This window comes from Zosterops lateralis (assembly GCF_965231275.1).
Source record: "Zosterops lateralis genome assembly, chromosome: 20".
In the NCBI taxonomy this organism is placed as follows: domain Eukaryota; kingdom Metazoa; phylum Chordata; class Aves; order Passeriformes; family Zosteropidae; genus Zosterops; species Zosterops lateralis.
The window spans coordinates 1,701,165-1,724,669 of record NC_139780.1 but is presented as its reverse complement, the minus strand read 5'-3'; the positions used below and the strand labels follow the sequence as shown (position 1 = coordinate 1,724,669).

Below are 23,505 nucleotides of genomic sequence, written 5' to 3'. Positions count from 1 at the left end.
ACTCTATCATTAAATCACAGACATCGCTTGTGACTTGGATTTGTTCCCCTCTTGTCTTTCCAGGAGTTTCCAGCTGTGCACGCTGACACGGAGGAGGCAGAGCCGCACCTGACCGTGCCTCAGTTTCCCCCGCGCTGGGGCTGAGCAGAGCGAGGGAACTGAGGGAGAGGAAATGCCTGGGCACACCTGGGCCGTGACTGATGCCAGGTTAATGATGGGTGAGGCAGCAGCACGTTCCCCCCGGGGCATTTTGCATCTCCGAGGTCATTTCCACCTCCCCGGCGCTCCGGGGTTCGCGGCTGCAGGGGAGAGGGGCGAGCCTGGCAGGTGCTGCCCGGCACCTCTCCTGCTCTCTTCTTACAAGATGAATCTTTGCGCCCTCAAATTCTCTTGGTTTTGTGTTTCCAGCCTCTCCCCTCTCCTTCTGAGCCCGGGGCAGGCACCGGAGTGGCTGTGATGGAGGGGGAAGTAAAGCAGCAGAGCTTTGTGGAAGTTGGCATTTTAGTTTTTTTTAAATTTCCCTCGAACTAAAATATAAAATACACAGATGTGAACTGCCACGGAAGGCTCCCTGTGCTACCTACACCACTGACCCCATTCTGTATTCCTTGTGTACATAAAATCCATTACCCTGATGTATTTATATCACACTTAGGTTTATTACCTTTCTAAATAATTTCCCTGCTTCACTCAGTGCCTCACCGCTTCTCAGCTGATTTGCTGGCGGGTAAATCACGTCATCTGATACCAACAGCAACAACAATTACTCATTTGTTTCAGGGTGACACCTTCCCCAGTTCAGGCAGAGGTGGGACCGTTCAGCCACACCTCCCTGTGTACAGTCTCTCTCCTCAGCCAAGTCTCTCTCCACAGCCAAGGTGCCTGGTCCTCCTTCTGTGGGTTCATCCGTGAGGCAGCTCCCAGGCAGCTTCCCCAAGGGTGGTGTTGGGCTTGGATGTCCCACCAGTGGTGTACAAATCTCTGGGATCAACATGTGATAGAGTTATAAACAGGTTTGGGTTGGGAGGGACCTTAAAAGCCATCTCATTCCTCTCCCTGCCATGTGCAAGGACACCTTCCTCCAGGCCAGGTTGCTCCAAGCTCTTTCCAAGCTGGCCTTGGACACTTGCAGGGATGGGGCAGCCACAGCTTCTCTGGGCAGCTCTGGCACAATGTTCCAGGGCTCTGCAGCAGCTTCCCACTGCTGGAGCTGCACCTGTCTATTGGTCTCACCAAGGGCCCCCAGAGCCCATCTCCCGAGAGGATGAGAGGAGAGCAGGAAGCAATCAGAAACCACCCACAGCACAGAGCCAGGAGGCAGCACTGCTCAGGGGCTCTGCAGGCAGGTCAGGCAGCTGCTTTGGGCTCCAGCCCACAGATGCTTCACCAACATGTACCCCGAGACCTTGCCCCAGGCCTCACTCAAAGAGCAAAGAAAGAGACTGAAATGTGACATAACAAATAACCTTGGCTTACTCTCACCCTGAGAGCCTGATTGTGGAGTAACTTGGCTGAGACACCACCAGAGGGACTGTTCTTCACCAGGAGAGAGAAACCCTGCCATGGCCCCTTCATGTCAGTTTGCTTCCACTGCTCACTCCCTTTGTGCCAACGTTCACACATGCTCTTCAGACCAACTTTGGCAGCTTCAGCCCTTTGCTTCTTGTTCTGTTGTTTTTTGGTGTTAAAGGGTCCACATCCTTTCTCCTTGTGATGGTGTTAACACATTGGAATAAAGACATCTCTCTGTGTCTGTGGTAAACGGAGCAATTTGAGCTCTTCAAGCCTCTCCCTGTAAAGCATTTTCTCCAGCCTCCGTGTTATTGTGCTGGCTTGTGTCTGTGCAAGCCCACAGACTGGCATTTGTGTGTCGACTGAAATGTGTGAGCAGGAGCAGCCTCCCACATACAGACACGTGCACAGACAGGAGTCAATGCAATGGAGCTCATTTATTCCCTTGCACAGGCCCTACAGCTCTGGGGCCAGAGGAGCACCCCTGGGTAACACACAGGCTGCTCCTGACCTTCCATCCTCTTCCTTCTTCTCCCCCATCCATTAACCCTCATCCCTGGGATTCTTAAAGCAACTCCTCCTACTCTTCCCCTCCAGCCATGAAGAAAGATGAGGACAAGGAGAGCGAGTCCCCAGCTGAGGCACTGCGGTCCCGTGGCCCAGCTGGCACCCATCCCCTTCACGTGGGTGCTGTGCCTTTGATCAGTAATGCCCAGCCAGCACCTGGCAAGCCTCACCAGAAAATCCTTAGAGAGAGGCAAGGCATTAATTACTATTATTATAATTCTAATTGCACTGCCTGGATTTCTGCTCTCCTTTGCTGGAAGAGTTCCCGTTGCTCAGCGTGGGTCTGGGGAGAAGGATTGGAAGGTGAGATGCTTGTCCTCCCTTCCCTGTGTGATTCAGCATCTGCAGGGATGGCAGTTTGTTTGCACAACTTACAGGGCGTGGGAATAAGGGAATTCACTCACTCGACCTCAGTGATCCCAGTGGGCCCTTGCCTGAGAAAAAACTGAAACCACAGGCTGGACTCTCATAGTCCAGCACCACTCAGGATTTTGCATTTCTCCCTCACTGCAAAATGACTCATGGAATCCATAGACTCATGGAATATCCTGAATTGGAAGGGACCCACAAGGGCTATCAAAGTCCAGCTCCTGGCCCTGCACAGGACCACACCAAGAATTACACCACGTTTATCAGGGCCAGGGAAAGGCAGCAGTTGCTTTTCCACACGCAGGAGCAGGCTGAGGTCAAAGGGTCATGGAGTTTACTCCAGGGAAACACTGAGCTGTGGGAGCAGGGCAGCCCCATCCCCACCTGTCTGCCACCCCAAGAGATGTCCTGGGCAGGCAGAGAACACTGACACCACCTGAAGTGCAAGACATTTGGATCCTGTATTTGACTTGGCTCTCATGCCTTCCTCCCCTTCACTGCCCAGTTTTTCTACTCTCCTTTTCTCCTGTAACAATAACTCAGCGTGGCTGCCCAGGACAGTGATCCACTACAGCTCCAGCCAACAGCTCTTCCCACACTCCTGATGTTTGGTCCCATCTCTCCCCGTGGGGACATCACTTCTCCACCACAGACTCATAGTCAGGGAAGTGACATCTCAATAGCCACTCCCAGGCAAGGTCCACAGTCACATCTCCTGAAGCACTTTCACCTAAATCCACTGAACTCTTCCCAGAACTGCCCGAGGGACACTCCCACATTGCCGGCTGTAGGGGAGACAGCCTGTGACAGAGAGCCAGTGATGACAACGGTGACATGAGACCACCACCACTGCCAGCCAGAGGATTGGATCTCTGTGTGGCTTAGCAGCCCCCTGCTAGGATTAATTTACTCGAGCAGCCCAGATGTCCCAATTCTAGCTGATAAAAAGCTGTGGCATGGCCCCTGACCTACATGCCAGGGACAAAAGTCACCAAGAAATCCCTCAGAAATCCCTCAACTCTCCACACAACCCAGGTCTGGGGACAGGAGATGCTGCACCAGGGGACACATCAGTGACAGAGACCCCTGGGGTGTGGGGTCCCCACAAACACCCCTCCTCCTCTCCCACACCTGTGACAGCTCATAGACAATCCCGCTCCCTCTCCCAGCTCACATCTCCTCATCCCACTGCTGAGAAAAACACTTCATTTTCCTGCTCGTCACCAGTCACTCCATGTGTCCAGAGCAAAATACAGCAATCCCCAGTGTGGAAAAACATGTCCCAGCAGCTGCTCCTGCAGGAGTGCAGAGAACAGCCCTCTTGGCACATCCTGGAGCAGGACACCTGAGCCAAACCATGGCTTGGTGCAGGAGCAGATGCACCCAGAGGAGCAAGGCTCAGGGTGACACTGACCCCCCTCCACCTGCTGATGAGAGTGGCTCCAGGGGAGTGAACAGCCCAACCAACACCTGGTGACACAGCCAAGAGTCCCCTTCCAAGCAAAACCACCCCTTCCTGGTGTAAGGCTACATGCAGAGCCTGGGGAAGGGTCAGGATGGCACCCCAGCAGTGCTGACACAAGGGCCAGAAAACCACCCCGAGCCGGGCAGGCAGGGGAAGGAGTTAATGCCTCAGCCCAAGCTGCTGCTGAAGCAGCGCTCTGGCTCTGCCCGAGGGCACCGTCAGCCTCGGCACATTTCTCTTTGTGAAGTAATGCTTTCCAAAGGAGTTTGCTGGCTGGCTGCATCAGAGGGGGATGTTGGGGAAAAAGCTGGGAGAGCAGAGGTGTTCCCCCATCTCACCTTGCTGCTCCAATCCCTGCTAATCAGGACTGTCTGGGGATTGTCCCTCACCAGGTATTTCCCTTTCCCAAGTCATTATTTGGGTTTCCATGAGCTCACAGTCCAGACTCAAAGGTCACGGCTCCGAGGCCAGGCAGAGCCGTCACGCGGGCAGGTGAGTCACACCTGACAAACCTGTCCTGGCCAGAGCAGGAGGCAGCACTGGAACAGCCTCCAGTGCCGGGGCAGGAGCGATGCCTTCCCCATCCACACCCTGGCACGGTGCTGCTTACCTGAGGTGAGTCCCTGCCTGTGCCAGAACCTCCAGCCCGTGCACCAACAGCTGAGCTGGTGGCAGGTAAAGCACCTGAAGGGAGATCTATGGATCTATGATGTGTTTGAGGAGGACTCTACAATGTGTTCTCACCCTTTGACCAGGCAGCAATGACACATATGCAGCCGCCTGCTTTGTAGCCTTTCTACTGGGCCAGTTGCCAAAAATCACACTGTCCCCAGAGGACGGAGCAGCTCCTGACAGGTTCTAGCAGCAGCCCCTGGGGCACTCCTTCTGCCAGGAACCACTAGCTCACTGCAAGGAGGAAAACTGCTCATCCCACTTTCTCAGGTCATTTGGGAGTGTAGGATGGCAACAATTGAAATACAGTGTGGTGATTTTGGTGTGGCCCAGGGATGGACCTGGGGACAAAACTGCCTTGGGGAGGCAGCACCTGTCACCATGGGCACAGAGATGGAAAGAGCCATCAGAGCATCCTCAGTACTCTGCCAGCCTCCACACCTCCCACACTGGTGGGAGCAGAGCAAGGTGAGCTTCCCTGTCCGCTGCCTCTCTGGGGAAAGCTGCCAAGGTACCACCACCCAGTTTTCCCACCTGGACAACGGGAGCTGAAGTCACTGTGCCACTCCAGGGATGTGTCCTGACACAAAATCCCAAAGGAGCTGAGTCGAGCAGCACATCAGGGGCAACAGTGAGAGCCTCCAGCACCCAGGGGAGGTATGATGGTGCAGCCTAGCAGAAGGAGGCAGAGAAACACCCAGTGGGTGCAGCCAGGGGGGCAGAGCCTTGGAGACCACATACAGACATCCAAGAGATTCATCCATTAAACTGAAAACCAGGAGCAGGTCAGCTCGTTCCAACAGCATGAGTCAGAAAGCAAAGGAGGACAGAGCAGCGCTGAGGGATGTACAAGACCCAAACAGCCTTTTCCTTCCCCATATTTTGTGTGGCAGTGAGAAAACACATGCTGAGCACTGAAGAGCTGGTTAATAAGCCTTGGGAGCTTGGCCTGAGGAGAAGGAAGGAAAAGAACTTAGTATGCCTGAATTAATACAGCCAGGATAACTGTTAACAGCATGCTTCATCTCCCTGAGAACATGTGGGTGAGGTGAAAACATCCCAGGCACAGTGTGGATCCATCTCCATGGAGCTCATTCCAGGACAAGACAATCACCCCAGCTACATCTCCCCAGACTGATTTTATCCCTCAGGGCTGGAGTTTCTTTATAAATCAGCTGCTGCCAATTCTGTCAAACTTTTACTTTCCCTGAACTACAATATCACAGTTATATTTTCCCACCCTCCCTTTATGCTGGGAGCTGAAGATAGTTTAGAATTAAACCAGTTCTTTTACTAGCAGCTGTTCCCAACAGCCCTCACCACCTTTGCACACTCCTGCCATGGACAAATATCACAATCCCAGCCCCATTACAGCTATTTTTACACAGTCCTCCTAAAACCTGCCTTGCATTGACATTTCAGCTACCAAAAACACCTGCCCTGATGGGAGTCAAGGCCAACAAATGCATCCAATTTGTGTTATTACAGTTACCAGGCTAGAGCAGCACCAGGAGAAATAGCTTCATCTATAAATACCAGGAGAAAGAGCTTCATTTGGGTTTGGATCATCTCTCCACCTGCCTGGCTGCAGTTACAGCCCAGCCTCTCCCTCCTCCTCTTGGGCAGCTCTGCTGATGCAATTTCACTGCTGGCCTCCCTTGCTGCAACCCAAGCACCCACAGAAGCTGCAAGAAGCTTAGAGGAAAAAGAGAAAGGTATTTATGGCAATTGCAGCTCATCATCCTCTGCACATCCCATCACTGGCATTGCACCTCAGCAGCTGCAGGAAGTAAGGATTGAGGAAGAAATTGAATTCCCTACACCCTACACTTGATTTTCTCCTGTAGGGTGGTTTGTACCCTCCACCCACCACCTCTCTCACCCATCAGGGCACAGCAAAGGCCAGGGGCTCCCAGAGGTCCAGGAAGCCAGAAGAGATTCCTCAGACAGGGCAGAGTCTCACCAGCAAAGGCCTGTCCCTCTGTTCCCATCCTGGGAGGTTAGACATGTTTATCCAGGAGTCCAAATCATCAGAATGTTCCTTACAATAAGACAGGTCTGAAACCAAGCCAGAAGAATGAAGCTGCAGGTCAGGATGAGGCTTGGTGAGGACAGTCAGGGCCAGACACAGCCTGGGGATTCTCTGGCAGCTCTGCAGTCCAGGGTTAAAGTCTGGGTGACCAACACAGGGACCCACACTCCTTAGTAAGACTGGAACAGGGAGTGATGGTTCTGGCAGAGCTTAAATGAACATCTCAGGGCCCCTGGGCTGGGATCCAGGTGAGGCTGCTCATGGCCATTATCACCTTTTAGTGGCCTGACACCCCATGCAGCTCTCAGCCTGCAGCTGGTGGGGGCCTGTGTTGGCTTTCCTGGCCCTGTCCCCCCATCAGGAGGACTGAGGGCTCAGGAGGGTGCTGGGGTGAGCACAGGGAGCTGCTGCAGGGCATTAAGGACTCCTTTGATAGGAACACCTGGGACATCTGCGTTCTTTGCAGAACTTTCTCAAGCCAAAGACCAAGTGCTGCTGTGACCTCATGGGGACTCTGCCCATCTCAGTGGGACTGAAACAAGCAGGGACAGGGGCTGCTCTGCTCTGCAGTGTCACAGCCTCTGCTGCCTCCTCTCCCAGGAGCAGGAGGACAGGCCTGGTGGCTCCTCTTACACCCAGTACAACCCCCAACTTAACCCAGACTGCTCCCCCTGAGGCCAAACATCCCCCAGACAGTGAGTGCTGCCCCAGGGCTCTGCAGTGCTCAGGATTGCTCAGCTTTGCACCATCTAGATTATTTTTTTTTTTTTCTGCAGCAGCAGCAGCCAGGCCCTGCCATGGTAACGGGCTTTCCTGGAAAGTCTGATTGCTGCATCTTCCCAGCAGTGAGAGTGCAGCAGGTCTCAGAAGCCTGACCCCTTCCCCAGAGCTGAGCATCAGCTTGGATGTGGAGAGGGATTCAGCAGAATTAATACAAGAAAAGCCACTGGGCATTGCCAGGTTGTAGAGGTGTCTTGTCTCTGCCTCAGCCAGCCCTGACACCTTGATAGGAAAGGGTACAGCTCAATAGCTGGATGAACCTCACTGATCCCTTGAATTCTTGTTTGCCTGAAGGAGTCAAGTGACAACAACAGGTAAGAAAGAGGGATTCTGCTCAGGGTTAACTGCTGGCTTTATTCATCCCCCAGTGGGGAGAACCTCAGTTCAGGGATCTGCCTCAGCAGACACCCCTCAGCAGAAGTGACCTCTTGGCAGAAGCAGCAGGAAAAAAGGGGCAGGAAACCCCCCAAAGTAACATCTTTTATTGGGGGAGGAACTCAGGGATGGGTTTGACTGAGGACAAATCAGGGATGATGTGGGGATGGCTCTGCAGGTAAATGACATATTATAACAAATCAATAACTCAGGTGGAGAGACAGCCAAAGTCTTGTCCAATCACTTGGGGCCCTCACTGGAACTTTCCAGACTTTTGGGAGAGACCCCAAAGTGACAGACAAGACCCAGGGGCTGGATAACTTCTGACTGACACATAACTGGGGTTGGGAAAACCAAGAAGGGCTGGACATGGGTGACATGGGGCAAACCATTACAACTTACAAAAAAAAAAAAAAAAAAAAAAAAAAAAAAAAAAAAAAAATAAAACAAGGAACAAATACACACATAAAACTGATAAGACCAAAAACCCACCACTCATGGTGGGTCATGGGGCTCTTTGATCCCACATTTTTGGGGACAAAACCAAGCTGAGAGCAGCCAGGAGAGCCACATGGGGCTGGTGGGATCTGGGGCCAAGGACCCCCCAGCCAAACCTCTCCCTGATTCTCTCTCCACTGTGTTTTTCCTCCTTCACCCACGTCTCAACAGCAACAAATTGCTGGTAATGAGCCGTGTCTCTCCACGAGCTGAGAGCCTTTGAGATCAAAGATGCTCTTACACGAAACCAAAATATCATCAGTGGCCTTTAAAGGCCAGCCTAAGCTTCTGAGGGAAAAAAATTCAATTTTCTGTAGATCTAATTTGAAACCATTTTAATGCTCATTAAGATAGAGGGACCCAAGCAGATTGTGTGGGCTGGAAGACAGGGAGAGAAAAAAAAAAAAAAAGGAATTATTATTGACATTTTAGTTTAGGTCTTTATTCTACCCAGAGCTTTCCACTTCTGGGCAGCAGCTCTGAGTAATGCTATTGTTAGCCCTGGAACTGTAATTCCAATGTCCTTTTTATAACCGGCTTGGAATAAAAAAATAATCTTGAAGGCTTTGTCTGAATTCAAAATAATGGGAGAGAGACTTGAAAAGGGAGAAAGGTGCAAACCCCTGTGCTGTTGCTCCTTGTCATGGGGTGGGCATGGTGTTTACCCTCCCTGGGCATCCTCTCTGCAGCACATCCTGGGGTATTTGGGGAAGGAAGGGAGCCCAGGGGATGCCTGGATGAGGATATGAGGGTGGGTCACCCACTGGAGCCACATCTCAGAGTCTTTTATCCATCTGCTGGGTCACAGCCCTGGGGAAAAATCTTCCTGAGGGGTAACACGTCCCTGGGCATCCCCCAGCTCAGTTCCAGGGCTGGGATGGGGAACGGGCACAGCCCCAGGGGGGTTTTATTTGCCACTATCTGTGAGTGTTTGTGTGGAAATAGAAAATTTGTATCTGCCCCTGAGAGCAGGTGGGCATGGTCAGAGCCTAAACCAAAAGAGTTTGATGTTTTGGTTTGTTGTGGTGTTTTTCTCTCCTAAAAGCACTGCTGACAGCTCTGGCTGATGCAGGCAAAGCTTCTGTTGTGATCTCCTCCCTTCTAACAAACTTGGATTTTGCTTTACAGCAGCATGAAATGATTTGGGGTGTGTTAAGCAGATTTATTTTCCTTCACCTCCTAGCATTGTACATTGTTCTTTTGTAAGGGTGCGAGAAATCAAATCTGGGATCAGAGTTTGTTCTTTTGTAAGGGTGCAAGAAATCAAATCTGGGATCAGGGTGTTAGTTATGGTCACTTCTCTTGGCATTATGGCACCTGCTGGATTTCTGGCTATCAAATAACTTTATTAAATATATCTGAGGCAGAAATCCATGTTTTATATAGCACCTGAAAGGAAGGTGGAGCCAGGCAGGGCTCGGGCTTTTCTCCCAGATCACAAGGATGACAAGAAACAGCCTCAAGTCACTCCAGGGGAGGTTTAGGTTGGATATTGGGGAGAATTTCCTCACCAAAAGGGTTGACCAGCCTTACCCAGGACAGCGGTGGAGTCACCCTGGAGGGTTTTAAAAGCCGTGGGGACATGGTGACATGGGGACATGGGACATGAATTAGAGGTGGCCTTGGCGATACTGCGGGACTCGATGATCCAAGAGGATTTTCCCAGCACGGACCTGCTCCCTGCAATCCCTGTGCGCGCCTGCAGAGGGCGCCAGCCCCCCGAATGTCCCTGTCACCCCCGGCCGGCGACACCGCAGGGATGCGGCTGGAGAATCCTCCAGGTGACACCACAGGGACACCCAGGATGCGACTGGGAAATGCTCCGGGTGACACCGACCCATCCACCTCGGAATGCTCCAGGTGACACCGCAGGGACACCGGGATGGTCCTGGGGAATTCCCTGGGTGACACCGACCCAGCCACCCAGGACACTCCTTCAAAAAAATCCCTGGATAACACTGACCCATCTGTCGCTATAGGACACAAAATGAACAACACACACATGTCAGGTCATCAGGGCAAAAAAAGAGAAGTTTATTTTTCTACTTGGGTTTATACAGATTTTGGACAATGACCATGGTTGACACCTCTCCCACCACACTGGTCAAACTAGAAGTCCATCAATTGTCCCTCCTCCAGAGACATCACTTTGTTTACCTGAAAATCTGTAAGAAACTCCACTACAAAAACGCAATCATCAAAATACTGAAAAAAGATCAGAGCAACACCCATCCCACCTTGGGATGCTCCTGGGGAATGCTCTGGATGACACTGACCCATCCACACAGGACACGCCTTCAGGAAAGCCCTGGATAAGAGTGGCCCAGCCTCAGCAGCCCCATTCCAGGCTGGATCCCAGCTGAGATCCCAGCCCTGCTCCCACCCCTGGCAGCCCAGCACAGAGATTCTGGCTGCATCTCCTCCCAGCATTTTCCAACCCTTGGATGGTGATGGGGACACTGCCACAGCCTCAAGTCTTAGCCTGACATCTGGCTCCATCCCCAGCATCTCACTGAACCCAAAAATCCACCTCCAACAGTGGCAAACACAGCAAAACTATTGGAAAAAGCTCTTGTGGGAATGTGCTGTTGTCCTTGTTTCCCCTCTGCTGCAGGCCCTGTGGTTGGGAATCACTTCTGATTTAGGGAAAAAAAACCAAAACCCTGACGTGTTTTCTGGCCCAGCTTGACCCCAAAAAGCACCAGTGAGAAGATCTGTGTTTTGGCAGAGGAGAGCATGAACATCTCCAAACACACAGTGAGTCCTGGCTGGTGGGGACAGGGCTGATCTCAGCTCAGAGAAAAACCCCAGAAATGGCTTTGGGAGAGCTCCTGGATTGCCCCTGGAGCCTCACCATCCCACCCTGGAGAGGATGGAGCTCGGTTGCAGGGGAACCACAGGGTTCAGAGACACAAAATGTTTGGATGTCCCACGGTGCTGTGTCCGGCTGCAGATGTTTTTTATGTTGGGAATGTGAACTCACAGGATTTCCAAATTTGACAGCGTCTGTACAGCACAGTGTGATGAAAGCTGGAGTGCTTCAGTGACTGGTGTAGCCAGGGAAACAAACAGGAGTCTCCCCACTCCAGATTTAGCTCTCTATTGATTTTCCAGCTGCATCCATCAGTCGTTGTCCCAGTGCTCAAATTACCCATTGGAGATATCATAGAATTGAGAGGGAAACAAGACAGGCTTGTGGTTTTGATGAAAAATGCTAAACATCCCAAAAACAGCAACTTCTGGAAAGAAAATCTTTCCATTTTAGGGTGAGGACTGGGTTACATTTATTTTTGAACAGCTCAGAGGCACTGAGGGCTCCTGGATGCTTGTGGTCCATCCAGGGTTTGACCATCTCCCAGCTCCCCTGGCCCTCATTCCCTGTGCCCTGCAGGAGGGACTCAGGGACCTCTCTCCAGTCCAGGTTTTTACCTGTGTCAGATTCAAGGATAAACATAAAACCAGTTTCAAAACCCACACTACTGCACTGGACTGGAGGTGATGTTCTCTGCCCATGCTGCTGCTTCCCCTCACCTCCAGTGACTCCCTGTTGGTGATGGCAGCTGGGTCACATCCTGACCTGCCTGAGATGTCCCTGGGATCAGAGGAATGTGCCCTGTGCTTGTATCCATCACCCCACAGCTGCCTCTGGAGGGACCCAAGGGTCTGGGACTGATAACAGCCCATCCATATGGAAATGTCCTTCCTCTGGGTTTTACTACATTAATTTGACAGGATGGGGGTGAATGGCTTCAAACTGAAGGAGAGTAGGAAGAAATTCTTCCCTGGGAGGGTGGGCAGGCCCTGGCACAGGTTGTCCAGAGAAGCTGTGGCTGCCCCTGGATCCCTGGAAATGTCCAAGTCCAGGCTGGAAGGACCCTGGGATGGTGGAAGGTGTCCCTGCCCAGGGCAGGGGGTGGAGCTGGATGGGCTTTTAGGTCCCTTCCAACCCAAATCCTTCTGTGATTCTACAACTAAATCTATGACCTGGACCTTGTGAAGAGACTCCAACCCACAGAGCTGCACCATGACCCTGTGGCTCACCAAGACAGCAGGAGGGGTGTCCCCAGGGTCCCCTCCTGCACCCAAAGGTGTCCCCAGAGGGGAGGGCTGTGCTGGCTGTGCCCGGGGCCGGGCTGGCTGTGCTGACTCAGCAGCAGCACACACCCTGTGTAAACGCCCGCCAGCTGCTGCCCCAGCCGCTGTTTGCTCAGCCTGCACTGCTCTGTTTGCCTTTGGGATCACGATGGAAGGAGATGGCCTTTGTTCCAGAAAATGAGGCAAGGCAGCTCCAGGCACCTGCCTCAAGGATCCTCCAGCATCTCCACTCCTCCAGCTCCTGCTCAGGCTGCTCAGTAGCTGCAACTCACCCAAATTAAAACCTCCACAAGGTTTTAGGAGCTACAGAAAAATGCACTCCACCACAGCATAACCCAGCTGCCACGCAGCCAGGAAAATTATTTATTATCGTTTCCTTGTGACAGAGATATAGGGGGGAAAAAAAGCACCCACCCTCCACAGGTGCAAACAGCAGCAGCTGCAGCATCCACGTTGGGATCTATGTACATCACAGTGTAAAAGTCCATCGGGGGAAAAAAAAAAATTCAATCCAACTTTCTTTTAAAAAAAAAAAAAAAAATCAAGACCTCGATCTAAAACCAAGAACCAGAAAAAAACCAAAAGTGGTTGAGAAAACAGGTTGGGGCCCCTCCCTCTTTGCTATAAAACACATTTCTACGGCGACATTTCACAAGACCAGAAGCGAGGCTCCTAAAGAGAGTCTGAGCTTGCAGCCAAAGCCGCCGCACACAAGGCACCAAATCCCACGGGAGAGAAAAAGCTGCTGCTGGCACAAGAAACCAGCTCCACCACCCACCCTGCAGCCCTTCAATGCTCAGCATAGTCCTTGGTCTCCACCCCGGTCTCGTTGAGCACCGTGGTCCTCATGATGGCCTCGGTGACGGCGTAGGGGTCGCAGTTGGCCGCCGGTCGCCGATCCTCGAAATATCCATAACCATCCTGGCCCACCTGGCGCGGGATGCGGATGCTGGCGCCCCGGTTGGCCACGCCGGCCAAGAACTCGAAGATGTTGGAGGTCTCGTGGTGGCCGGTGAGGCGCCGCGAGTTGTCCCTGCCGCCCCGCGGGTCGTACACGCAGATGTGGTAGTCGTGCCGCTTGCTCAGCTTCTCGATGGCGGCTTCGATGTGCCTGGGGGAGAGGAGAGGAGAAGAGAGGAGAAGCGGGTTCAGTGGGTCTGGTTTTGGGGGGTGGTAGCCCCTTCTTCTGTGTGTGGATAAGGACAGGCCAGGGGACAGCCTTGTATGATCAGCCGCTCTTAAAATAATGAGCTGGGACAGCCCCAGCCCTGCCTGGTGCAGCAATGTGGGCAGAGAGACATTTCCATATGGCCCACAGCCCCCCAGGTACATCCCAGAGAGCCCTGAGGACTCCCTGGAGTCCTGAGACTCCCCTTGAGAGCCCCCGAGGACTCCCTTGAGTCCTGAGACTCCCCTTGAGAACCCCCCAGGACCCCCTTGAGTCCTGAGACTCCCCTTGAGAGCCCCCCAGGACTCACTTGAGGCCCCCCTCTCTCCTCATCTCCTCAGTGCTGTAGTTGGTGTGACACCCGGCGCCGTTCCAGTTCCCGGTCATGGGTTTGGGGTCCAGAGTGGCCACGACCCCAAAGTCCTCGCAGACACGGTGGAGGATGAACCGAGCCATCCAGAGGTGATCCCCCATCTCAATGCCTTCACACGGGCCCACCTGGAATTCCCACTGGAAGGGACAAGCAGATGCACAGGTAAGGGTGGGCAGGTGGGTGACATCCCTGCCACTCCCAGCCTGGGCTGTGGCTGAGTGTCACCCTTGGGAACCAACAGCAAGGATGGGGAGCATTAAGTCAAGCAACAGGACAACTTCAGCATGCGAAAAAAACAGGGGAATAAAGTGCTTGTCACTATGTAGAGTAAATCAGAGGGGGTTTTGAGCAAATCAGACGTAAATAAGCACCAGGTCTGACTGAGGCTGGAGCTGCTGTGAGCAGGACCCCCAGCCCACACTGCAAACAGGGCAGGGGATTAATGAGGAGCCTGGCAGTCCTTCCCAGCAGCCAGGGTTGCACCACCCACAGTGACTAAGCACAGGGTGACGTCTTTATGGTTCCTGGCATGGAAGGGCCTGAGCCCAGGATGCGGAAGGCGGCCAAGAAGGATCCTTAAGAATTCGGGGCAAACACTGGGGTAGGTAAAAGTCCTTCCTCGGCTCCAGTGCTGATAAGACCCTGCTTATCATGGCCACATCAGCAGCAGGAGAGTCAGCGACCCGCAGTCGGTCAGTCTGGCCACCTGCCTAATGCAATCAGGGGCTCCCTGCTGCTCATCCTAGATAAACCCAAATCCTCCCAACTGCTCCCCAAGGCCATGTCCCACCCGAGCTTCCCAGTTCAGGACAGGACTCAGACCCACGAGGTGTTCCTGCAGCCTGTCCCAGCTCCTGCTGTCCCCCACATCCCTGCTCCTGTGGGGGAGCTCCCAGAGCTCAGGCTGAGCTGTGCAAGGAGCTCAGGCTGAGTTAAGAGAAAATGAAATGTACATTCCCCATTCTAGCAGTGCAACTGCTCCCACCTAAAGCAAAACCAACGTGAGGAGTGACTGGATTTGGTGTTCCAGAGGAGCTGGGGGATGCTGGGTTATTCCAGCCTCATGAGAGCTCATATCCATCTCTGGGAATGGGCTGCCTGGGACCATCCACACCTACCTGGGAGGGCATCACCTCTGCATTGGTGCCACAGATCTTCACCCCCGCATAGAGACAGGCCTTGTAGTGGGACTCCACAATGTCACGCCCGTACACCTTGTCTGCTCCAACCCCACAGTAATAGGGGCCTGGAAAGAACAAAGGAGTCAAACTTCAGGGAGCAACAGCAGCTTTGTAGCATAATCCCACACTCCCAGCTACCTGCTGCCATGGGCAGAGGATTGTTGGGAATTTAAAATTATATTTCTCTCCACAGGACATCAAGGCACCAACCCCAGCAGTGTGAGCAGCTCATCTGTGCAACCTCAGCCTTATCTGGGCAGTTAAATAATACTTGTAGCACATCAATTGGGAGGCGGCCTCGAGATAAGGAAAGTTTGGTCTGCCCCGGGGTACCTCCCTCACCCTCTGAGCACATCAAGCGTCCGTGATTGTTCTGACAGCAGCTGGCATTGTTCAGGGCTAGAAAAATCCAATTCACCGGGGTTTGGTATCTTCCTCATTCAAGCAGGTCAGGCAAAACTCTTCTCCCCGCCTGGGGGAAGGGAGATGTTGCAAGCAGCCGGGTCCACACAAAAAATAAATCAGGTTGGGAAACCTCTGGCTCTCTCCCAGGAGGCAGCAGAGTAGCTGGCTAGCTGCTGCAGGAGGGCACCACGAGCCATGCCAAGCCCTTTTCCCCAACAGCCAAGGGGAGGAGGTTTTTCCAGCCCAGTTCTCCAGGCCTTGCCAAACAAGTCGTGCAGCTGAGCTGTTTGTGCAAGCTGAGCCACGGGGCACCAGGTGCTCTGGGCAAACACCTCCTGCCTGGGGACATCCCTGATGGCAAAGCCGTGCTGGGCATGGGGGATCTGCCACAGGCAGCAGGGTGGGAGCTGAGGGGAGATTTGGGGCTGGGCAGGAGGGAGCTCTTACCCTGCGGGCCGGGGAAGCCGTTGTCGGGCCAGCCATAGGGGTGGCCATTGATGCCCAGCAAGGTGTATTCCTGCTCCATCCCAAACCACGGGTGGCTGTCCTTCACCAGGTCCATGACCTTCTTGCAGGTGTGTCTCAGGTTGGTCTCTGCGAGCAGAGAGGTTCAGGTTAGAGTCACTCTGTGAGCCAGAACCCACCACACTCTGCTCATCCCACTCCCACACCGAGGCTCCACCACTGCCAAGAGCTTCCCACAAAAGCCTTAAGGAAATCATGAGTGAGTCCCCCTTCCTGCTCAGCAAATTCCTCCTCACAGTTACTCCATCACCAGAGCATCAGGCCACAGGTCAAGAGGGTTTAATTACCCTGTTCCCCAAACCACTGCTGATGGCCCACGAACATCCTCCTCCTCTTACTCACTGAGAGAGCAGGAGCCTCACCCCAGCCCCATCCTACAGGCATTCAGCAGACCTGGGAACAGGGATTTCCATCCTTCACCCCCATCCTCATCTTAATTATCCTTATCTTTCTGCAGCTCCATGGTTTTGGTTACCATCCAGACCGGCTGACCCTGCCTCAGCCTTTTGAGGTGCTCAAGGCGACTGGGGCTTTGCCAGGAAAACACAGATAGCAGAGAACTGTCCAGACAAGGGGAATGAGAGTTTGAACCAAGACAGCAGCAACAAAGGCTGAAAAAACTGCTGTGACAGGGACAGACAGGCTCCAGGCTGCACATTCTGCCTTAACTTGCAATAAAACCCCAGAGCAGCTACAAAGGAGCATGGGGCTGGGGGAAAGCAGTGGCAGATGGTGGCAAGGGTAGGACAATTTCTTCCATGGAAACCCTCCATGGGAAGGGCTGGAGGGTGCACCCCTCTCACCATCAGGCTCTGGGCTGAGCTCCCTCTGCCCCAGGAGCCCCAGGATCAGGGGCTCTCTTTCCAAACTCCTCCAGCGGAGGAGCTGCCGGGCAGGAATCTCAACCAAGGCACTTCCCCCACCCGTATCTGGAGGCTGCTGGAGGAGGAATCAGCCTCTCTCAGTCTTTCCCCATCCCTGCATAACCCACAGATGTCCTTTCCCTCCCCTTCACAGCCCTGCCTGAGTGGCAAATATCCGGTTATTTGCCGGTAAATAACCCCTCGGGGAGCCCCTCAGCGCGTCCCTGCAAACAGCCTCCTATTTTTTCCTGTGTCTGGGCTTTTATCAGAGGGACAAGGCGGGCTGCAGACTCCTGTGGCTGCAGACTGGGCGATAACAGAGAGTTCTGGGGGCTGTTTGCAAAAAGGGCTGAGCGAGCACACGCCGCCTCAGCATCTTCTCCTTCCTTTTCTGCAGCGACAAAAACAACCACAACTCTGGGACTTTAAACACCCCTGGGCACTTCCAGCTCCTGCTCAAGAGCCAGGAGACGCCTTTGGTGAGTGCAGTCAGTGAATTCCACTTCTCTCTGCCCTTCTCCACTAAAACAGGTTCCTGCAAACAACCACCTTTTGGAGCCTGGGGCCAAGTGCTTGGGAGCTCTGCTGCCCCAGGGCCAGTTGTTGTCTCTGGTTGCTTTAAAAAATAACCAACAGCCCCTCAATATGTGCTCCTGGAGGAGGTGACACCCTAAATAATAAGGGGAGTTTGGGGTGCTCACCTGCAGGTTTCCTGTTGTATTTCAGCACTTCACAGAGCACCAGCTTGTTGGGGTCCAGGCAAAAAGGGTCCCTGAACATGCAGACAGGCACCAGGAACATGTCACTGTTGGAGCCCTCTGCCTGTGCCGTGCTGGAGCCATCGAAATTCCACTCGGGGACATCTGAGAGCCAGGAGGGGTGACAGAATTGGGAGTGAGGTTGGGGAAAGGTTCACACAGGTGTTGTGGCAAGTGCTGGTGGCTCAGCACCGGGATGGAGCACCCAAGGGGGGCTGAGTTCCATGGGATGTCAAACACAAAGGTTTTCTTGTTTTCTTGCACATTCCCTGAGCATCAGTGTGTTCCCCCCGCCCCAGCCCGGGCAGGACCAGCCCCAGCCGCTCCACCTCCCTCTGCCAAACCCCAGTGCAGATGCCGACACGTCTCCGTGCCTGTTTGCCCGGTGCAAAGGGGCGAGGAGCTCATCCTCCCCTTCCCACCCAGCGCTAATAGCAGAGATTAGCGGATTAGGCAAACCGCAGGGACGCAGGTTGGGTATTTACCCTTCTGCTTGGTGCCACCTCACTGCACAGCTGCAACAAGTGTCACTGGTGCCACACAACCAGGGACAGCCTGTCCCAGCTCCCACCTCCCCAGGCACCCCAGAAATCCTCCCAGGAGATGCTCACACCCCCCATCACCCCCAGGGACAAGCAGCCTCCTTACCCTCGATGCTTTTGGGCTCCTTATCGAGGGTCCTGCTCTTGCAGCGCACTCCCTCTCCGCTGCCATCGATCCAGACGTAGGTGACCTGCACCCTCCCATCCTGGGGCAGCCTCATGTACTGCTCCCGCACCAGCTTGTTCAGCCTGGAGCTGTGCGACACCGACATCGCGGCGACGGCCCTGCGAGGGCAAACAGGTGAGCTCCACATCACCCCCCGGCCCATCTCCCCCACGGCTGTTTTACAAACCAACCTCCCAGACCATCACAAGCCACCCCAACTCCCCACCCCGAGCGGGATTCGAACCCGCGACCCCGCGCTCACCGGGCCCAGCGCTGCCCGCGCCCGCTCGGGCCGCGCTTTAAAGGCGCCCGCGGTCCGGGGGCGGTTCGGAGGCGGCTCCGCCCCAGGTCCCGGCCCAACCTCCGGGACACCCATTGAGGGCGTTTAGTATTGTTTTCTTTCCTTATTAAAATATTACTTATTAAAAAAAAAAAAAAAAAAAAAGAGAGCTTATGGTTAAAGCGTTGCTTTGTTTAAAAAGTGGGGAGTTATTTGCTTAATAATTTATTTATTATTATTATTATTAAAAAAAAAAAAAAAAAAAAAAAAAAAAAAAAAAAAAAAAGTGTGCAGATGTTTTTCTCCCAGTGAGGGAGTTGGGGAGGCTGATGGGCTGTGCTGCCCCCCACCCCAGCACCCCAAAAACCTGTCCAGGACCATCCATGTGTGATGGAATGGATCTGGGTGCCTGTGAGATCCTGGGGACAGGGATTTCAGATTCCCAGGGACAGGGGACAGGGCAGATTTCTGGCAGCCCCACCACCACCTCTCTCTCCTCTCATCCTGCCCTGGACACCCCAGGAATGGCCCTTTCCCACCCGTGTCTGCAGGGCTGGATTTGCCCCCAAGGTTTTCCTTCTCCCTGAGGGTTGCTGCAGGGAAAACACTGAAATCATCTTCAGCCCTTCCCATCTATAAAAGCACATTTTTAAAGCACCAGAGCATAGCAGAGTCTCTTTAAACCCCTAAACCATCTCAGCACAGGCTCTGCTGTGATTTACAGCCGGCTAAAAAAATCCTCAGCACAACAGGTGTGTGAACTCGAGTCGATTATTTCAATACAGCAGCAATTTCCAGCTATTGAGCCCAAGGCAGATCCAATTAGGTGGATTAAACGCCTCGCTGCCTTCCCAGTTTTCCATAGATCCTGCCTGAGTGTGGGAGAAAACAGACCCCAAAAGTGCCAATGCACAAAACCAGCCCGTGCCGGGGTTTATCTCAAATAATCCTGGACTTTTTTTTTTTTTTTTTTTTTTTTTTTTTTTTTTTTCAAGAAGGAAGGCAAGATTCCAAATAACCGCCTCCCCTGGCAAACCTGGCGCCTCGACTCTCTGGCCTCGAGGTCTGGAGCAGTTTTCCGATGTTACAAAAGGAGAAAAAGGCTTTAAGGCATGACTGGGCTCTGAAGCACTTGGGGTTCTGCTAATTCCCCCGGTTCTTAAGGCAGACTCATGTTTGCGGCTGCCTGACTCACCCCCAGGAATGTTTTTCTGCCAAACACCGGGGGCAGCTAAAAAAAAACAACACTTTACGGCTGGTTGGCCTCCACAGGGACATCTCCTCCCCGGGCACAGACCCAAAACATCAGCTCTGTTTTGCCTTTGAAGGTGTTTTGGTCCCGCAAGGCAGATAAAGAACCGGGAAGAACCCAGGGATTGATTGATTGATTGATTGATTGCACAAGAACCAGGAAATGAGATTGGCAGAGCAGAGAAGCAAAATTTAATGAGCAGTTTTGGTGACATCAGTGGCAGCGGGCTGCGGGTGGGCCAGACGTCACCCAGCCCAGCACCCTTGGGTGCCGCCCCAAGCAGAGAGCCTGGGGAGGAGGATGTGCCCCAGGTCTCTGTGTCCTTGACCTGCCCCGGTGACATTCGGGGATAACTGAAGCTGGGGGTGCAGCTCCGGAGCAGCCACCTCCCTCCACGGGGTGTTTTAGGGACACGTCCACCAATGTGGCTGCAAAGCTCAGCATTTCCTCATTGTTGTTTGGAAACCATCCCGGGGCGGGAGGAAATGCACGGCTGGGTGTGCAGAGCCCGTTCCCGGAGGGGTTACAACACCCAGCGGCGCCGTGCTGGATCTTGGGCTCCCCCTCCCATCTCCATCTCCATCTCCACCTCCATCTCCATCTCCATCTCCACCTCCATCTCCATCTCCACCTCCATCTCCATCTCCATCTCCATCTCCATCTCCATCTCCATCTCCATCTCCATCTCCATCTCCACCTCCATCTCCATCTCCACCTCCATCTCCATCTCCATCTCCATCTCCATCTCCATCTCCATTTCAATCTCCATCTCCATCTCCATCTCCATCTTCACCTCCATCTCCATCTCCATCTCCACTTCAATCTCCATCTCCACCTCCACATCCACCTTCACCTCCATTTCCACCTTCACCTCCATCTCCATCTCCATCTCCACCTCCACCTCCACCTCCACCTCCACCTCCACCTCCATCCCCATCCTGCCTGGGGAGCTGGAGCCCGCGCGACCAGCCTTGGGGATGGAGAAGCAGCTGCTGATGCTGAGCAGGAAGCACAAGAGATGGATCTGCATCCCTTGGGAAGGATCACAAACCCAAGGAGAGGGGAGCTGCATCCTTCAGAGGCAGCAGGAGCAGCACTGGTGTGTTCATTGTGATACAAGACCCTGCACCTTCCTGACTCTGCTGGGCAGGGGAGAGGCTCCTTTGATTCCCAGTGGAAGCTCTGGATTCCCTCCTGGATGTGACCACCTGTGCAGAAACACTCCCAGAGCTCGAGTGGGCTCCAACCAGGGAGAAATGAAACAAAATCCAGGCTGGGTTAACCCAGTAACCTGGATTGGGAAGCAGAGCTGGAATCACTGAACACCAAAACACCCAAAAGGGGAACACCAATAATCCCTCACCTGGCCAGAGCCCACCTGTCCCATGGTGTGTTTGTGTTTTTTGGGGACAACAGCAGTCTGTGGGTGCACAGGTGTGAAATCACAGAATTCCCAAGGGTGGAAAAGGTCACCAAGTCCAGCTGTTACCCCAGAACTGCCAAGACTCAAAGTCTCATGTGCCCTGGCACCACTCCTGAGGCAGTTCAGCAAATATGCCAAATTATTCCATGCCAAAAAGGCTTTTAGTAAGCAGGAAAAAGTGTTTCTGCCATACAAATTTGGGCACCTGCTTAGTCAGTTTTTCCTGGAATCACCACAGCCTAACTCCAGCCATTTCTATAGCAAACAACCCTGTTGTTGTAAACCAACAACAGCGAGCACAATCCACACCTGGATCCCCGAGGCTCTGGAATAACATTTTACCCCAAACAAGCCCACGCTCCTTGCAATCAGCAGGCTCCTGCCTGCTCCCCTCCACGCCAGGTACAGCAAATATTAACCACCACCAGGCTCCCAGCTCAGGGAATCAGTGACTGGCCCAAGGTCGGCAGCTGAGGGCAGGGAAGGGAGCCAGGGGTGTCCTTGGAGAAGTAAAAGGTCACAGATTAAATCTGCAGAGGAGTTTGTGAAGCCCTCTGAGCTGCAGCAGGGAGAGAAACTGATTCTGCTTTGTTGCCACAGCCCAGAGCAACCATCACCTCTGGTGGCACCTGGGATGTCACTCAGTGCCCACAGGGATGGAGCGGGGCTGCTCCCCTTCCCACTGTATATTTTTGGGGGGATGATGGATCAGTATGGAAACCCATCCTAAGGGGACCTGGCCAAGCCCTAAATACTTCCAGTTTTTATCTCTCTGACTTCGAGGCTTTATCAGCCTGAGCATTTTCCAGCCTTGCCAAAACACACCTTTTTTTTTGCTTTAATAGGATATTAATAAATCATTAGGAAATTTTTCAGATTGAAAATCTTCAACATGTTTTAGCTGATTTACCTCCTGAGGTGACTTTTTACACTTTCCCCTGGTGCTGCTGCAGGGCCCAGGGCTGAGCCTTGGCTGTCAGATCCCTCCCCACACTTGCCTGAGAAGGATCATCTCTGGGCACACAGTAGGGATTTTGGGATGGAGAGTTTGGGGTTTTACTCTAAATCATCCTCCAGGATTCAGGACACTGCTCAGTTAAACCCCCAAAGTTGCTAAACCCTCCCAGAGCTCCCATTCCCTCTCCCCAGGCTCGGTGTGAACAAACCAGGCTGCTTTTTATCCTTTGGTTGGGGAGATTAGAGGGAAGGCAAAGAGCAGGATGGGCAGGAGGAGCCCGGCACAAACACCATAAAGGGATTAGAGGGGCTGGGGGTAGAGCAGGTGGGAATTTTCCTGCATGCACTGAGCTGGGAGAGACTTTTTCCAGGGGGATGCTGTGAGGAGGCTTTTTCCAGCTGCAGGACCAGGGGGATGATGTTGGGAGGTTTTTTCCCACCTGAGAAGACCAGGAGGATGCTGTGGGGAGCTTTTTCCACTGAGAAAACCAGGGGGATGCTGTGGGGAGGCTTTTCCCAGCTGAGAAAACCAGGGGGACGATGTGGGGAAGCTTTTTCCAGCTGCAGGACCAGGGGGATGCTGTGGGGAAGGTGGGTGGCCCAGCAGGGCTGCAGGAACAGGTATATATATATATATACCTGTATATATACAATCTATAAGTTCCCATATATGAAGCTGTTTTGAGAATGACAAGTTCCTTTATCACAACAATCTATTCTGAGGGTGAAAAATAACTTCACCTGTAATAACAAAGGGTTTGTCCCATGAAAAGCAGTAAAGAAAATATGTGAACAATCTGAGGATAGATTTGATAGACAAGTAAAATACCTTTTACTGACCAATAGAATAATTGGTTATTCTATTGGTTAGTAAAACTCATTTGGCTGTTGGTAATTTAAGAAAGCTGTTAACCAATTAGAAGTTACCCTTAAAATTTGTAAAAACTGTATAAAAGACAACAAAACCCCATAATAAAGAAACCTTCCACTGAACTGACAGCTTTCCTTTACAATTAAAACACATTTAGGCAACAGTAGATCTCCTTAGATTTGGACCTAAACTGCTTTGCCTTCATTCAAATAGTGCTGCCATAACATTTTTCTGTGCACACACATATAAATATATATATAATGACATATAAATACATATATATGACATATAAAGACATATATACGTGACATACAAATACATATATATGACACAAATACATATATATATATGAGACATATAAATACATGTCTATATG

General features: G+C 52.7%; 1 protein-coding gene across 1 annotated transcript; it reads right to left on the bottom strand.

The window, feature by feature from the left end:
- Positions 1 to 12,535: 12,535 nt before the first annotated feature.
- Positions 12,536 to 19,136, bottom strand: LOC310917452 (glutamine synthetase). The gene is made up of 6 exons (XM_083875687.1): positions 18,287 to 19,136; positions 17,582 to 17,743; positions 15,940 to 16,086; positions 15,025 to 15,152; positions 13,844 to 14,043; positions 12,536 to 13,476 (listed from the first exon to the last, which is right to left on the bottom strand). Exons 1-6 carry the CDS (start codon positions 18,507 to 18,509, stop codon positions 13,155 to 13,157), a joined length of 1,182 nt encoding a protein of 393 aa, XP_083731813.1. The 5' UTR covers positions 18,510 to 19,136; the 3' UTR covers positions 12,536 to 13,154.
- Positions 19,137 to 23,505: the final 4,369 nt, after the last annotated feature.